General features: G+C 40.9%; 1 protein-coding gene across 1 annotated transcript in view; it reads right to left on the bottom strand.

The window, feature by feature from the left end:
- MBD5 (methyl-CpG binding domain protein 5) overlaps positions 1–18,024 on the bottom strand; it is a 97,140-nt gene that overhangs the window by 16,508 nt on the left and 62,608 nt on the right. The window contains 2 exon segments of the mRNA XM_033164405.1: positions 10,961–13,102; positions 14,648–14,828. Of these exon segments, the coding sequence (XP_033020296.1) occupies positions 10,961–13,102; positions 14,648–14,828 (2,323 nt within the window).

Genomic DNA, 18,024 nt, shown 5'->3' with positions numbered 1-18,024 from the left:
GGTGATGCACTGAAGAACATATTCTGCAACTTCAAGTCTACTACTGAGATAGCCTTGGGCCATCTCCTAGCATAAACAAGACTACCACAGGGCTACTCTCTGCCCTTCAAAAGACAACCACTGCATAGGGCATCCTAGACCATTTTAAAGGAAGCTCATACTGAAGTCACTTGGGTTTGTTAAATACAAAATATAACTTGTAATTAATTATTTCAAACACTATAATGGGAAATATATGAGAAAGATTATATGAGAAATATTATGCATTAATATATTAGTTAAAAACTCCAGCCTCAACAAGATCATTTATTTATTTTGGGGTTTTTTGTTTGTTGTTTTTGTTCTTGGGCAAATACTAAGTACAGTGTCAGAGTATGAGGTAGGCTTAAATGCTAACAATAAGATTGTAGAAAGTTAAGGAAGACAGATTAGCAATCAGAACAAACAAATTCCATTCTCACGACTGCCACCATGTGGCTTTACATATCAAAAACATAATGGGAAATATACAGATAAAATATGCATGTATGCAAAAGCATGGCTCTTGAGAATGTGAGAAGAAAAAGACTACGCAGAATAGAAGCTAAATCTAAAACTCACTGACAGAGCATTCTGAAAGTCCCACTATTTACATAATGTTGTAAGTTCTGCACAGTACAGAAAATATTATAAACCTTTGGCTCATTTATATCCTATCCTTCCTCCAATAAGATCAAGGCAGGGTAAATGGGCTTTTACCCATTTTATTTCCACAGAAACTGAGGGTGGCGGGACTGAGAAGTAATCACTTGGTCAAGACTGTCAAGTAAGCCTCACAGCTACCACATTTAAACTCAGCTGTAAAGCTCTTCACACTTTATGCAATAAATGCAAAAATGCCTTAGGTCTTATTTACAGAATGCTGTTGGCAGACACAAATGTGTTTCCATGTGAAACAGAATTTTTCAAACTTTGTTTTTCAATATTTTTGTATTTTGATTAATAAAACCAGGATTCTGAAAATAAAAGTTCTTCTATTTCCCTCAATCCAATAAAACAATGCAAATGGCATGCAAAATATTACAAGACTATTCATGTTATTATTGGACTCCTGCAAAGCACATTTGTGGGCCCTACCTTGGAAGAGAATCTGGAAAGGGTTGGGCAGCTTGATTTCAGAAAGCAAGCAAACATGCACATACATCCATAAGGATATATAATACTTTTTACGCTTACCATGGTGGTAAGGCAGAAAATGTTTTGCCATCATGGAAGTTTAGTCTAGGCTCCATGGTGATTTAAGTGCTGCAGTTAAGGCACCGGCCATTCATTAAGGCTGCCAAAGGAGGCTTGGCCAGTCAGTCAACAAACAGTCAATGCCTCCATAGAGGAGGTGTAGTCTCATCCAGTCTTAAGGTGGCTCTGGCTGAAGAAACCCTCTCTGGATTTCATTGCACGTTTTAGACCAAGCAGTCTAAAATGTTCAATCTCCTGGGCAAAGTAGTTTGTGTGCATGGTGGTGACTAATTTTCTTGGGGTTCTTGGATGAAATGGATTATTCATGGATGTCAGGAAAAACCCCTCCCCGCGGCGGCTGGCATCGCGGGAGCTTTTGGAGTACAGGGATCCACGCCCGGTGTGTACGAGCTCCTCCTCCCCCTCCTCAAGCGGAAGCGACCATTACTCAAGTGGGGAAGGAGAGGTGGAGCCAGGAAAACGGTGCGAGGGCTTAGAAGGGGTCAGAGAGCCTCAGCACCGCAGGGAAAGCAGGGATAGGGGTCAAGTTCCTACGCTCCGGGGTCGGTTGCAGGAAGGACGTGGGAGAGGAAGGCAGGGGTTTAGAATCCCGCGGCTTTTTTGCTGGACCAAGAACCGGAAGACTTCATTCCTGGACTCTGCGGAGGATTGAGATGGACGTTTGAAACTTTGCTCCACTGTACATAGCTTTCACAATAAAGAACTTAGTTTTTAGAAGTTCTCCGTTCTGGCGTGTTACTCATGAGCAACCACTGAATGTCCTTACAATACCCATTTAAATCTGCCCCAGGCTCCGTTCTGACACAGACATGGTGTTAGGCACCCAGGTAGGCAGGAGAAATATATATTGTTCGATTTCTGAATGTGTTTCAATCACATCAGTCATGGTATCCTTTTTGGTCATCCCTAAACCTGATAATGGAATTATGCTTCTTAACCTATGGAAACAAACCCATCCTAACCCAGCTAACCCATTATGCTTGCACAACAGGACTTCACCCTGCGCCCAGTCCAAATCTTTTCCATAGGATTGGGGAAACCCCTAGAAATGATGTGAGGGGGAAGTTGCGCCATTGTGGAAGCAGAAATCCTTCCACTGAAGGAACATTAAGGCATAGATGTTACTTTGTTGCAGTTGTTCTATTTTCACAGTCAAAAAACCATTCAGTGATTAGCATTATATTTTGGCAACTTGGAACTCTTCTTCCCAGTGAAACCAGGGAACTAAAGTTCCTTGAGAGGGCCTGGGGATTTCTGATACAATATTTAAGAAATCCTCAAAAAACTCAAGTCCACAAGAGACTTTGGGATAGACAGGCCTAAAGGTATAAAAGTTTGAGTTTAATGCACATTTGTAGTGCAGTATTGATAGAAACCAAGTCTCCTGAGCAGAATAGCTGACAACTGCTCTGACAAGATATACCAGAATTGCAAAAAACAATTGCCTTTTGATGAAAGGGAACATGAAATGTTTTTTCTAGGGAAACAAAATAGTGTATTCTGTTTCACTTAAGAAGTTTCTACTTGACTGCAATCACAAGAGTCATTGACTTAACATGATACCAATGTGTAACCAAAAGTTAACTAAAACTACTACTGTTTAATTATATCATTACCCTTGTAAGAAAAGCCAGTATTCTGCATGTGGATGTGCTAGATAATAGAAGGTCTCAGAGCCTACTGGAGGATATTTCTGCATATTCAAGAGGTGATGGATTCCACAATATGCTGTGAAACCTTTCTAATCTATGCTATTCACAAGAGTGCTGGCAGTAGAGAGCAATGCAGGCACAACCCTCAGCTTGGGAGATATTCTGGAAAAAGAAAAGGGAAAAAGGAAGTTGCCTGGTACTTGCTACCCTTCATTCCAGGGCCTAAACAAAGGAATAATTAGGGTTGCAAGACCTTGAAACTGAATCCCCACCCCATCTAAATCCATTATATGGTGAGGTATAATACTCCTTAACAGCTTCAGTTTAGTTACCCCGTCTCAGGCGGTGTTAAAGGCCAAGAGGTGGCCCAGCACTAGAATGCAAACATAAAATGGGCTGGGTGGTTTCTTGTGATACTTGCATGAGGGGACTTGCATGAGTCAACTCTGCCAAGAGATCTTGGAGCACTTCACTTGAGTGGGGGTTTGGTGGGATGGGATCAGAACAATACTCTGAGTTCTGTGTTGTTGTTTTTAAGTTTCAGTAGAGCAAAAATATTTCGCTGTCTTCTCTGGGGCAGGAAACAGCTTTATGAGGAAGTCTTTCTGTATTGAGGAAGTTATCAAGTTGATCACTTGGCCCAAAGGGAATGACTTCTAAATATCCAGACTACCGCCCCTCTTCCCTTAGTGAGACTCCAATGCCAGGGGATCCCCCCCCCACAAAAAATGCAGGAACTCATGGGGGGAGGAGATATATTCCTCCAGGGAGAGCTATATATTTAAGATATGTTTGGCTGTGCAGGTTATTGCAAATTAGAGCCGTGCACCAGATTCAATTCTGAACTGATCCGCACCTTGATCCAGATTGGGTCAAGGAAGTCTCCAATCACTACAGAGTGGGTTGTGTCTTCCTGGATTGATTTGTACTGATCTGTAGTGCTTTTACTCTGCCAAACCTTTATTAGGAATTACAAATATAGGTCATCATAAAACATCCATATATAAAAATTTAAAATATATACAAAAACAGCCATGTAAAATATGTAATAACGAGGATTTTCATTGGAGTTTCTTCCTGCTAAATAGTGCCATTCATTATTTGTAGTGCAAAACAGTCCCTCAGAATCCGGACAGACCGTCTCTAAACTGTTGCAATGATTACATCACCATATAACAAAAATGCCAGGATAGGGAGAGGGGAGCTGCAATCTTACCCCACCCAGTACTCCCCAATCAAAATTCGTGGGAGGAGGCAGAGTGAATAGCATACCTATTTTGTAAGTTCTGTCTCTTGAGTTTTGTTTCCTTCCCTATTCAGACTTATACTTTTTCCTGTCCTTTCCCAATTAATCCTAGTCCCATCCTTTTTTAAAAAAGAAAGTCTGTTGCCTTGTGTTTTAGTATTCCTGCCCCTCCCCACAAAACTGGTTCTAGCTCTTACATAAGTTTTATATATAGAATGCTAGGTCTGACTTTATCAATACATTGTATTGTGTGTGTGTGTTGTGAGTGCATTGTACACAGTCCAGTACACTGCACACTACCTGTGTACAAGCAGACACACACAGTGCAATATTATATACATCAGTTCAGTAAAATCTTTTTTAAAAAAACTTTCTTGAAAAAGTGAACTTAAAATGTGCCAAGCATTAAAACCCTTCTGAGCTGTTTGCCAGTAATTTGGCAGGGTTAAGCCCCCTTGTAGTGGCTAGCATGTCTGTATATTTTATTGCTTTATGTGAAACTAGCAAACAAACGATAAAGTTATGGCCATTTTGGTTCCCAGTTCAAGTATATGATATTTCTGAAGATTTGTTTCCTCCCCCTCAACTTCAGTCCAGAGCTTATTGAGTCCAAATCTGGTCTGCTCTGGATTTACAGGTGATACTCAAAAATTAGAATTTTTTTTAAAAAAATATTATTAAAGATTGTGAAAATATTTGAAAACACTCATGTATGCAATAAGCTCATTAGCAGGTTTAACGTAAACAAGCAGTTAAATATATTATTAAGAAAAACTAAGAATAACTTAAAGATGGAGTAATGTGGAAAAATGCAGTATGAAAATGAAAAAGGAACCACAAAAGGGGGGACGGAGGTCAAATATATGTGTGTTAGAAATGTATGTGATTAGTGTTTTTGTAATTTGTATGTCTGTAAATTTTTGAAAGTCCGAAAAAATGTATATATATAAATACAAATCAGACACACAATTTGAATAGGATTGTCAAAGCATAGCTCTATTGTGAATAATTGTTTGAAAATAAAAGATGGGTGAAATATTTGGCAAAAGGTTGTTTTTGACAGGCCATGTGAAGAGGATGTACTATATGGAATAAATTCATAATAAAAACCTCAATCATGAAACTCAAGCTCCTTTCATATACAAATATTCTATATGCATATGACAGACATTAACTATGTGCTTGATTTCTCAAGTTTTCCTATTTTTAAAAAAGTTGAGAAGCTAGGAGTCATTATAAATGCTACATAAAGTTCTGAGGTGTTTAATTTTATTTAAACATATTAAAGAGCAAGATAAAAATAAGTAGCCTAGTTGTACTGAAATAAATATTTATGAGTTATTGCCAATTAAATACCCATCATATTTCTATATGCCACAATAAATTAAAAAGTGAATGCTGATGCAGGAATATAGGACTGGGTTCTTTGCAAAACTTTATGTCATTACAATATAAAAGCTAAAATTACATTTTAAAAGAAATTCTACAAAGTTGAAAATGTTTACCTTCTGGTCTGTAAATACTGGCCAAGAGCAATTTCTAACAACACATCAGAATCCGGCAATCATGTCTGTTTTGATTTATTTCACTGTGCTGTGCTGAGCTTTCTTTGGGGGGGGGGAGGGGGGCAAAGTTGTTGAGCTTCCCCCCCTTTTTTGGCAAAATCACAAAAAAATAAGCACGTTTGATATGGGCTGCCATACATCCAGGTTTTCACAGACATTTGCTGCTTTTCAAAAATACTGCCTGGACGTCATTTTCGATGGACGAATCCCAGCAGTGTCCAGGAAATTCCAGGTGTATAGCAGCCCTAGTAAAGCTATCTTCCCTTGGTATGCTGTCTCAAGACGGATGAGGTGCTAGGACATCTGCTTTACATGCAGAAGGTCCCAGGTTAAGTTCCAAGCATGTGCACATAGGGGAGGGAATGTCCCCTGTCTGAAACTCATGAGAACTGCTGCCATTCAGTGTAGACAATTCTATGCTAGATGGACCTGGAAAGATCCAGTTCTGTGGAAGGCAGACTCTGTTCCTAACCACACAATCTCTCCCTCTCTCTCTCTCTCTCTCTCTCTCTCTCTCTCTCTCTCTCTCTCTCTCCCCCCCCCCCCCACACACACACACACACAGTATAAAAGACCTTTCTTTCTGAGTCAGCATAGGTTAGATTACTATAAATTCCATGTAGTTAACATTTAAAAACATGTTTTATGTCACTGTTCAGTTTTCAAGTGTCACCTTCACACAAGGTACTGTGTGACACTACAGTCTCCTCTCCGCTCCTGTCAGCACCCTGTCCTTACCTTTCAGCAAAGGTTATCCCGCTCAAAATGCATCAAGAAGACGCTGCTTTTTGCTTTTAAATTCTTGGTAAAGTACCAACTTACAATTTATAATTATGAGGGCTTTTAATTACTAATAGTTGTGTTGTTGTTTTTTAAAAATTGCTTTTTCCTCAACTCCCATATGACAAATTGCCACCTTATTTATGTGTCACCTGTCAAGAGTCAGATATGATGGTTCCCTGGCATCACCAGAATTCACCAATAGTTTTTGTTAACTCTCCCTATCTCCAGCCAGAAATCCTCAAAGCATTTGCCTAAGGGGCTTAGTCAAGAAGTGGTGCAGGAATAGTCTTCTCATACCTGAGTCTCCTCCTTTTAGTTTTAGGTTTAGTTTCCTCTTGTCATCAACCTTTTATGAATTAAACTGAAGTGTTCTTCCCAATATGACAGCTAGGTAGCTTTCTATAAATCTTTTTAAAGATTGCGTGGCAATGTCCCTCCCTCCCCGTGGGAAATAATGACACGTGAGACGTAATATAGGTTTAATGGGCGGAAAGGCCACAACTTTATTGGTTACGGATGTTGAGCAGTATTGGCTTAGGCATTGGACCCTAAGTGACTATATCCGACCCCAACCTGTGTGTTGGAAGTCCGGGAAGGGTTAACCACCAGGAAAGAGCCCAGTGATGCGTATCTACTGGAACTCCCCCTGTGATCACCGTTAGGGGCGTGCCTTAGGCCCTAACCTTCCTAGGCTTCGGACAGGGCCACGCCCACGGAATCCTTTAACGGAATACCCTTCGAATGAGGGGCAGGTTATGGCACTACCTCCCCTTCTCACCTCTATTGATGTTTTCCAATGCCTAACCGCCAAACCAAAGTTGTGACGAGTTGCTACGAGGTAGGCGAAAAAACCCGCCTTGGCTAGTCCAAGTGGAAAAAATCCTACCAGGCCCCTCGGCCAACCGAGGTGGCCAACCGAAGTCCATAGCAAGGTCAAGAGCTAACCTAAAGGGCGGGTGGGCGGGAGAACCTATGCAGCTGGGGTCTGGAGCGAAAGAGAGAGGATTCCCGCCGTTTCCTGCTTAAAGGGAAGCAGGACACGCCCCCTGGACGACTGGGTTAGTCGGCCTTTGGGCGATGCAGCGGGAATCCTTCCAATCACACAGGGGCTGAACTTTCAGCCCCTGTGCGGGTGATCGGCTCATGAATGCCCGCAATGATACCTCCTGCACATGTGCGGAAGTGGTCTTATGGATGTACTTCTGTAACACTACTTTAAGGGCAACTATGGGGTGTTTCTCATTCTTTCTCAGTGTGCATGGTGGGAAGAGTGCAAACATTTTAATTCTTCTTGAATGCTTACAATGTAAGATGTGGTACTACAGCTATGCCCATCCATACATTTGCAAAATTTCCTCTTCAAGGAGGCTGGTGTTTTCATTACATACCTTTAGGCACTAGGCAAAAATGTTCCTTGTCAACCGGACCTTTGGTTGATTAAAATCCTATACCCTTTTAAATGTTTTTGTGGGAGGAGAGTTTATAGGTTTGTGGGTTTTTTGTTCTTGTTTTTATTATGTATTTTGTGTTTTTATCTTGCATTTTTATATTGTGAAGCGCCTCGAGATCTACAGATGAAGGGCAGTATCCAAACTGAATTAATAGTAATTAACAAATTGTGCTCATATATTCCTTATCAGATGTTACACTGATGAGGATGCAGAATCATTCAGGCATCACCCACAGGCAAAGAAGAACCTGTTGGGCAATTGTAAGACAAACAGGTGATAGTTTAACTTTTCTGTCTAATGATACAAACCAGATTATGTCAGTAGCGTCACAATTATAGACAGTTCCTCCCATCTGCATTTCACTGCAAGAGTGTTTCACTCTGGTTTCTTCCAGTGTCAGACAGATATGACTGCTGCATCTTGTGCACTTATGTCATCTTTCACTTCAGTTGGTATTATAGGTTTTCGTAGAATATCAACTGTGTATCTCTGCTGATGGCTCTTTTGATCCAGTGGAAACTTCAGTTAGCAAAATGGGGTGAGGCAATCTGGCTGCCCCACTTTCCTCTGCAGTTCCCCCCTCCATAAACCTGTTCAGGTGGAATGGGGGCCTTGTGTGGTAGGTAGCTTGGGGGACTGCAGGAGTAAGGGGCAATTCACAAAATTCACCTCCTCCTTTCAGCTTAATGAAGCTTGTTGGATCAAAGAGCCTTCCATCAGTGGAGAGCATCACTGGATTTTTTTTAATAGCTGTAGTTAGGCAATTTATACAAACCACTGCATACCCAACAATAAGGAGCCTCTAGAAGTAATAACCCAGTGCTCAGAATCTGGCACAGAAGAGAACACATCTGTCCACTTTAGGTGATGATGATTTGAAGTTCTTTGACACAGAGCTGATTCATAAATTCCTTTGATGTGTGCAGCCACCTGTACCTCTGGCAGAATGCTGCCTTCAGTTCTCCTTTATAGATCAGTTGTATTCATAATATAAACAATAGGGTTTTATAAGTCAGAAGCCCCACCTCCCCATGAAATTAGCTTCATCTCATAATCAAAAACAAAAGGTATTGCCGAAGTAAATGAACATCACTTAGTACCACACTTTTATTTTAGGTGATTCTAGTTCTTAGATGTGTGTATATAAGGTTTCTTCAGACTACAGTTTCTGGATTCTTCAGCAAAACCCTTCCAGACTCTGAAATTCATATGGCTGATATTAAAGCTTAAGTAGTTTTTAATAATCATGGAATCTTGTGAGTCAATAGTAACAAGCCTATGGGTAACATGCTACTAGAAACTAGTGCCTGTGGAGATTACATAATTTAGGGTCCAATGCAACCCCCTCCTGATCTACAATCTAGCCAGCACAATGTTATCAAACTGCACTTCAATGCTTCAGCATTAAACACAACTACTATTTATATAACTTGGTTTTAGCTTTCCAGATTTGTCTCCCTAAGCAAGCATATGACAGGCCAAAAGCAAACAAAATGTGTGTAGAATATATTAGCAAAAAAACTTCCATTTCCTGGCCTGAGCTATTTTATTTTTCAACTACCGATCTGAAAGGGGGAAAATATAGATAAGTATCCTTCCAAAGATTAGTTTAGACACACTTGTCAGAAGCATCTTGCTCAAAAATCCTATTATGAAATAAAAAATAGTATGCAAAGAGGCTAACAAAAAGTGTGCTTATTTGTAGATAAGACACTGTGATGCAACCTGCTGGCTTCTCCGAAACGAGAAAATACAGAATTTCTCATTATGGGTTGTTATAAATGTGATTTCTAGAGCTTTGTTTAGGCATTAGTAAAGTTTCCAGAATTTTTAAAGCCATAGATAAAAAAAGAATGACTTACACCCCCCCCCCAAAAATAAATAATTCAAATAGGTTTATCAAACCTAAACTTTAATAACATTTTAAATTCATCAAATTCATTGGTCTGAACCAGTTCTACCAGTGCCGAAGTTCTAATAGGTCTGGATACAGGTGCCTATTCCAATCCATAATAAAAGACTCAATTTAGCACACAAAGCTGTTTGGTGTATTTAAGAAGCTTGCATTGAATAAAATCCAGCATTTAAAATAAGGCTGCTACATGCTAAACGTAGCTGATGATATTTTTTGATGGTTGGCAAATAGGAAACAAGAAGTGTGGACATGTAACCAAACACTGTGGTGTAATGGCTATGTTCTACCTCCACTTTTAGAGGTAGTGTGACTCTGAATATCAGCTGCTGATAATCATCGCTTGTGTGCTTCTCATAGCCATCTGGTTGGCCACTCTGAAGAGAGGATTCTGGGCTGGGCTAGATGATCTAGCACGTTCTTCTTAATCCCAACTCTCATTACTTATTCTAGTCTAGAACAGACTCTGCAGTGCAGTTTGGGGTTCTGAAGAAGGGTGGTGAGTGAGGAATGAAAAAAGTACACTTTATCATAATTTCCCTCCAAATCATCTGCATTTTTTTTTTAAGGGATACAGATCTTTTGCCCTCTCTGATCCTTCTCCGCTTCCTCAGGTTACTAAAATTGCTATGGGTTGGATCAGGCAAATTCTATTCAAGTGATGTAGGAGGTCTCTGAGCATGTTCAGTCTATCAGGCCTCATCTCATCTCTCCTCTCCTCCTAATCAATATTTTTCTGCATAAAGGTAAAGGGACCCCTGACTGTTAGGTCCAGTCGTGGATGACTCTGGGGTTGCGGCGCTCATCTCGCAACCCCAGAGTCATCCCCGTCTATTTTGCTCTGGCTTAAGAGTTAGATGCAAAGTGGGCCGTTGTGTTAGCCAATTATCTTAACATACTTGACCCTTCTGAACCATCTATCTATCACTATAAAATACATAACTATACAAAAAAGCATGAAGAAATAAATAAGCATGAAGAAATAAATAAATTGCATCTCAAAATAGAAACTTTCCATTTCTTTCTCTTGAAGGTGCCCAATGAAATATATATGTAAGATGACACTGAAATGATCATTCAAAAGTTTTAGATTCCAGTTTTTAAAGGAAACATACCTGCTTCGGGACTTGTTCGACTGCAACTGCTCACAATGCTGTTTGGTATCACTTGATTGGAGGGTGCTTGGATTCGTGGCTGAGTTGGGTTCAGATGTAGTGAGTTTCCTAAAGCCATTCCAGGTTGACTGAGCATCCCACAATTTCCACTAGCTTGCATCTGATTTATTAAGCCTGCAAGATGGTTGTTTGGGCCAGGACTAGTACCATGGCCAAAGTTAGTGTTTGAATTCTGGCAGTGCATACTTTCCCCTCTTAAAGGTAGATCTTGTGCCAGTGAATTATGAATAGTGCCAGAGTTCATATTAGTGTCTGTAAAATGCAGCTGGTTAGCAGAGCAAGGCAAAACAGTATTTGAGCTCCCACAACCAGAAGTACTATTGCTGCTCATATGAGAACTTTGACAGCTCATGGATTGAAGTAACTGGGACATAGACGTAATGGGAAATGAACCTTGATTCTGTTTTCTTATCAAGTCAGGCCCAGATTTAGGAACTCCAGAACTATCCAACTGAGACTGCCTAAGCAAACTCAACACGGTAGTGTTTGGTGGTTTTCTTTTCCTCAAAGGGTCTTTTTGTTGAGACATAAGCTTATCTCGTAGTGCTGCTCGACCACTTTGCCCTTCACTTGATGGTAGAAGCATGTTAGCAGTAGGAGGAAACATGGTGTTTAAAGTGCTATGTCCATCATTGTTGCCACCACTGGCAACAGTTCCAGAATTGCTACTGCTGTTGCTATTGTTACCAGCAAGTTTATTTTGATTTGCTAGCTGTGCTTTGGCTGCTGCTGAGAGTAAACTACTAGCTGGAAAGGAGGCAGCATTGTGCTGGTTCAAGATCTGATTTAAAGGCATTCCCAGCAAGCCAGGCTGACTTTTCATGGGCCCACTTCCAGCAGATGCAGATGGAAAAACTGCATTGTTTGGAGGATTCAATACATTACTCATTCCAGCAATCAATGGGTTAGGGATATCCTTATACTGATGGAGTCCATCAGTCTTTGTGGAAGGACTTGATGGCATGGATGGCCTAGGAGACCCTATTGTTGACCTTGGTGATCGAGGAGGAACTTTAATATTACTACAAGATGACTGTGGTCCTACTGGAGGCATCATGAAATTTCCATGATCAGATGATGTGGAAGATGAGCGTGATCTTTGGGGCGAAGCCTCGATCCTTCCAATTCCAGATCCCATCATATGAACCGGTGATGTTACTGGGGAGGGTGAGAGGGAGGTTGAAGCAGCATGCTGAACTCTTTGCACATGACTCCCATGGTTTGTGTGACCAGGCTTTACAGTTGGCAAAGGGAGATTACTTGGCAGAGGGACAACGGCTGGAGGCATGCTTACATTCATCACAGGTACCTGAGAGTGAACATTTGAGTGATAAGTACTTGGATTAATGATAACAGGATTCTGATTCACCGGTTTGCTAGGAATGGGGTCAAGAATGCCAAGCGGATCCTTCTCTGAAGTTAATGGCTTTTTCTGAAGAGCACAGGAAGGTGGTGGTGGTGGAGGAGGTGGAGGGCCTTGAGGTGGTTTGTGGTGAAACATTGCTCGTGGCATTTCCATACTAGCTGAAAAATTACACATGGGTTTTTTCATTACTGGACTTTTTGTGGTCAGGGTTGGGGAAAGAGGTATATTAGTCCTTCCAGCCATTGCACAAGATGACTGCACAGGAGAACCATGTAGCATTACTGAAGGTGGGGACAGAGGAGTTCTGTTCATGTGAACAGGACTAGAGTTGGGTGCTCCATGAAAACTGGAATTACTCCTCGTGAAAATATCTGGACTTCCAAGAGGGTCTGTCCTAGGAGATATGGAACCATCTCCATATATTTGTGATCCTGATGAAGCTGGACTAGGCATTCCTCCATGGCCGCCACGATATGGAGATTTCTGTCCATGTTCATTACTGCCCAATCTCTGCCTGGGATAGACAGAATGAAGTTCTTGTTGTTGGTTTGCAGTCATCTCTTGCACATATAGCCTTCCCATGGCATTTGACGACCCCATCATCAACTTGAAAGGAGTTTTACATTCTGGCATCACAGAATTGGTAATTCCTTCATGTGATTTATTCCTCATTGATCTTGGAGTTGCTGCTCGTGAAGGTACTATTGGAGTTGCACCTAAATAAAAAACATGAGCGTTACTATTGTGGAATGAAATGAAACAAAAGAGAGTAATTTTTCCCCTCTGGACAGAACTGCATCCAAGTACATTAAACACAAAATTCTGTAACATGCCATGGTCTTGCACCAGGGATTCTGGTAGGAAACCTATGTCATTTATTCCTATGCCAGTCTTCACTAACCTAGTGCTTTCCAGATGTTTTGGACTACAACTCTCATCAGTCCCAGCCAGCACCATTTCTGTTCAATAATAATTTAGGGCAATGTACTTGTATCAAAATGTGACCTACCATGCCATATCCAGGCCAGCAGCTGCATAACCATAAACTCCTGATGCAACTATCAGTTTCCTGAGTTTCCTTAGGGCTGCTTAAGACCCATCTGCCCCAAGAGAAGGCAAAAGTGCCCAGGGCAGGGACTTCATTTCATCAGCTCCTAATTTAACCCAATAATATTTTGCAGCATTTACTTATTCTAATATTTATGAACTACCATGGGTGCCTTGACAGAAAGGCAGCATATAAATATAATAAAATAAATAAATGAAATAAAAAACTTTCAAAACAGCCAGCTATTAAAAAGGAAAATTAGGATATCCCCTGCTGCGATAGGATATTGATCTTCAGTACCTGGTTGTACTTCCCCAACTTTGTTTTTAGGCCAAATGTGGATGACTGAAGGAGGAAAGCTGTGTGGCACTAAGCTATAGGAATGTTTGGAAGGGCATGAACTTATTCCCTCTATTGACACTGAACACGGAAGGTCCAAAATGGGTAATTGCATAGCAGTGGGTACCAGTGGAGAGCTAAGACCCCTGCAGCTGGCTAAGGATGCTGTATTTTGATGACAGGTCTGGTGTGAGCCTAGAATGTCAGCATTTCCCCAAGATATGGAAGTTCCACACTGATCTACCTATCTATGAAAACACACACATATTAAGCTCTTTTGTATTGGGATAGAATCACAGAGTTGTAGACTTAGAAGGGATCCTAGGAGTCATCTAGTCCAACTCTCTGCAATTCAGGAATCTCAACATACATGACAGATGCCCATCCAACCTCTGCTTAAAAACCCAGTCCTGTCCACTTCCAACAGTTTGACTTCACCCCCAAAGGTGCACGCCTCCATTGTCTTCTGAGATAGATGGATGCCAACCGTCTACTCTTGTCTAGCAGTCTCTTGGAAATCTATGTTCCAGAACAGTAGCTACCTGAGATCCTTTTAATTTTAAATACCAGAGATGGAGCATGGGATCTTCTGCACACATAGCACATACTCCATCAGTGACCCATGGCTCCACTAAGATATATGATCCAGGACCTAGGAGGGGGTGATTAGGATTAGTGGAGTAAAGTAGAATGACTCTGCAAGGTGTAAAAAGGATGTATGGTCCTCTAAAATCACCTCATAAGATTTGATAGCTTAACATATCTTTTTTATATATATAAACAACTTTTGAAGATTATTTCCCCCTATTACATTACTTACTTCTGAACATTAACATTGAATTTCTTCCTCCCACTTGTGAAAAGCCAAACTTACTTGTTCCACCACCAGGACTAGTTAGAACCAATGAAGGATGAGGTGCTTCCATACTCTTATGAAGTGTAGCCACTGCAATAATTTTCCTTTTATGGATGCATAGCTTAGTGACATCTTCATCTGCTTTAACATCTTCAGCTGTTCTTTGTGTCACAGCAACTCCAGGATCAAAATTAAATACCTTAAAAATAATGCCAGAAACACTATATTATGATTTTTTGGGTTAAGAGACTAACCCCCCCCCCCAAGTAAGCACCTCTTATTTTCTTCAAAATCTGATTATATAATGGGCATGTTAGAGAAATCAAAATTCACAACATACAGTGGAGGCACACTTATTCTGAGCTGCCCTTGTAGTGGATGACTGGAGAACCAACAGTTCTGCTCAAAGTTCTGCTGGTACGAATTGTGGTACCTTGCTTTAAAAAAAAATCCCACTATCCCACCCCAATGAGATATGAATTTGGATTACTCCAAGTAAATATATCTCACAACACCATACTTCTAGTTGTGTGGTATCGTTGGTTATAGTATACAATCATATGAGCTCCAAAATTATATAAGGGTGTATGTGTGTCCTGCCCTCTTCCCTGATGCTCTTTCATAATAAGGGGCTGCCAGCATCCTGAAAAGCTGTCCTTTGCTTTTATTCCCTTAGCTACTTTTCTCTTGGTTAGCTCCTCTGCTGACACTAGTTGCCAAACTTTCAGTACAGCACCCTCCCAAGTATCCAATAACCTGCTATCACTAGTTATGTGACTGGCAATACTTGTCCAATAAGGTGTTTATATCAGATACCCAAATCATCTCATGAAAACTCCAATTTGATAACATTTCCCTGAGCACCTCCTCCCAAAATGTGTACACCTTTGTACAGGCCCAGCATATTTGTTGATGGGACCCCCAGCGACATACAGCCCCACCATCAAGTGGGAGGGGGGGGGGAAGAGCACTTAAAAAACAAACCAAAACAAACCAAAACGTGTTTTTTTTAAAAGATTTCTTGGTTTACAAAAGTATGTGCAATATCTCTTTTTTCAAGTTACATTTTCTACAGATCAGTTTCATTTGTTGAGACATTAGTATTACTTTAGGAAGAAAAGGGAGGAAGAGGTGGAGGGGGAATGGTGAATGGGGTGGGGTAGGGTGGCGATGTTTCTATTTTACTTAATATATGTGTGGGGTTTTGTGTCAGCGTCGCTTGTGCAGGTTCTCTTTGCTATTCGCTTGTCTTCCTTTGGTGGTGAGAGAGGTTGGGGTTGGCTTAAGGTGTGGTTGTTTGTTTGTGATTGGTTGTGGTGAACTTTGTTTTCATGTGTGAGTGGGGTGTGTGTGTGTTTTTGAATCAGGTTAGCCATATTGATTCGTATGCTGTTGGTAGATTCCTGTTGTCTTGTTGGGCTGTGTATGTGATAAAGGGCAACCACACCGGGGTGAAGGCGTCTTCTTGCATTGGAGGGCAGCACTTATGTGGGCTGAGTGGAGTGGAGTTAGACACCATTTTTGTAGGATTTTCAATGCCATTTCCTTTATTCAGGATGATATGGATTTAAAGGGAAACTTGTTCCACAAGGCTGTCGAGTCTGCTCTGTCGGATATTTGACAGCCACAGATTCCTACATGAGATGCAGCCCCTCAGCTGTGCTAGTATTCTATACAATTTGAGAGACCAGACCATGTTCCATTCATTCAAGTTTAAGAGTCATTCAAAAGAGGGCACACGGATTACTGCAATGCGCTCTATGCTTCACTCATGCTTGATCCGGAAGCTGCTGTCAGTGTAGGATGCTGAAGTGTAGAATTGCTGACAGGAGTAAGAATATGTCAGAATATTAACACCTGTGCTCAGAGATCTGCACTGCTTGCTTCCAGACCAAGTTCAAGATCTTACTGTTAGCATATAAAACCCTTAAAAACTTGGGACCAGTTTACCTACGAGATTACTGTACACCCCGCCCATGCACTCCTGACCGCTTCAATTGGCACTACTACAGGTGCCATACCCATTCCACATTTGTAAGAACTCAACCGTTTAGTGGCAGCACCTGCTCTTTGAAACTCCCTGCCCATTGAGATCAAGCAGGCGCCTTTCACTGTATTCTTTTGCGGTGCCTGATAAAAACATTTTTTTTTTTAGGCAAGCCTACCCAGATGCTTAGAAAGTTGATGTAATTTTAATCTGTTTTAGATCTTAACTTTTGTATGTTTTAAAGTATGGTTGTGATTCTTTCTTGATTTTCTTGTTTTATCTTTTTGTAGATATCTTTATCTTATTTTGTGAATAAATAAGTTCCCTTAGGGCACCTTGCTTATTCTGCCTTACTATATATTCTTCTACCTTGGGTCATTGCACCCTCTTCCTTATCTACTATATCTGGCAAACTGAATTTCTAAGAGAGTTCACACAAACTGCTACTAGGGAGGAAACATAGGAAAGGGCACCGCTGCAAGAAAAAGAAAGCAATGGACAAATTGTGGTTTTCAAGGCCACTACAATTTTGCTGTCCACTACTCTACTGTATAGCACTGATTTGATATATAGCACATTGTTTTTAAATGTAATTGGTTATTTATTTTAATGGTTTGATTATTTCTGAATTTGTCATTATGCTAATTAGATGATGCAACTCTTGTGATCTGGTTGATGAAGATCACAGAATGATGAAGATAAACAAACAAACAAACAAACAAACAAGCAAGCAACAGAATCCTTGTGTAGACCACTGGCAGTAATAAGAACACAAATGTTGCAATGTGGAGTTATCATAGACTGGTTGGGATGCAGAGGAATGATGGGAGGAGTCAGCTGGGGAACCAGAGCCCAGAGCGTGATGGTGGGACAATGATGAGTGGTCAGAAGGAAAAGATTGGGAAGAGGAGGCAATAACAGGGCTTAGTGAGCTGGGAGAGTCTGTGGCAGAGAGAAGTCCAGAATCAGATGCAGAAGCTGAAGCAGGGGAAAAGGGAAGCAAAGAGGCAGAGGTAAGTCAGGCTGGAGAAGAGTCATGGGTGTCTCCCCTTCCTGCTGCGACAAGCTCCTCTCACCCAATGTCTCCCTGAACCAGAAGAGGCATGAAAAGTGCAGAGGAGACATTGGCTGCACACAGACACAGTCTCCGATTGCTTGGAAAAAACCCTGAAGACGCAGGGACTTAAGATGGCTATGGGGCAAGACTACTTTTATGTTGTGAACCACCCTGAGATCTATAGATGAAGGTTTTTATACAAATAAATTTACTTACATAGCCTACTAAATAAATAAATAAATAAACAAAACACAGAGCATTCACCTTTAAACAACCGTTTGGATTAATTATATGAACCACGCCAATAAGTAATGCATCTTGTTTTTAAAACGGTTTTGTTTCTTATTAATG

Source organism: Lacerta agilis, chromosome 1 (assembly GCF_009819535.1).
Source record: "Lacerta agilis isolate rLacAgi1 chromosome 1, rLacAgi1.pri, whole genome shotgun sequence".
Taxonomy (NCBI): domain Eukaryota; kingdom Metazoa; phylum Chordata; class Lepidosauria; order Squamata; family Lacertidae; genus Lacerta; species Lacerta agilis.
Note: the sequence above shows the minus strand (reverse complement) of the source record. Positions and strands in the feature narration are given on the sequence as shown.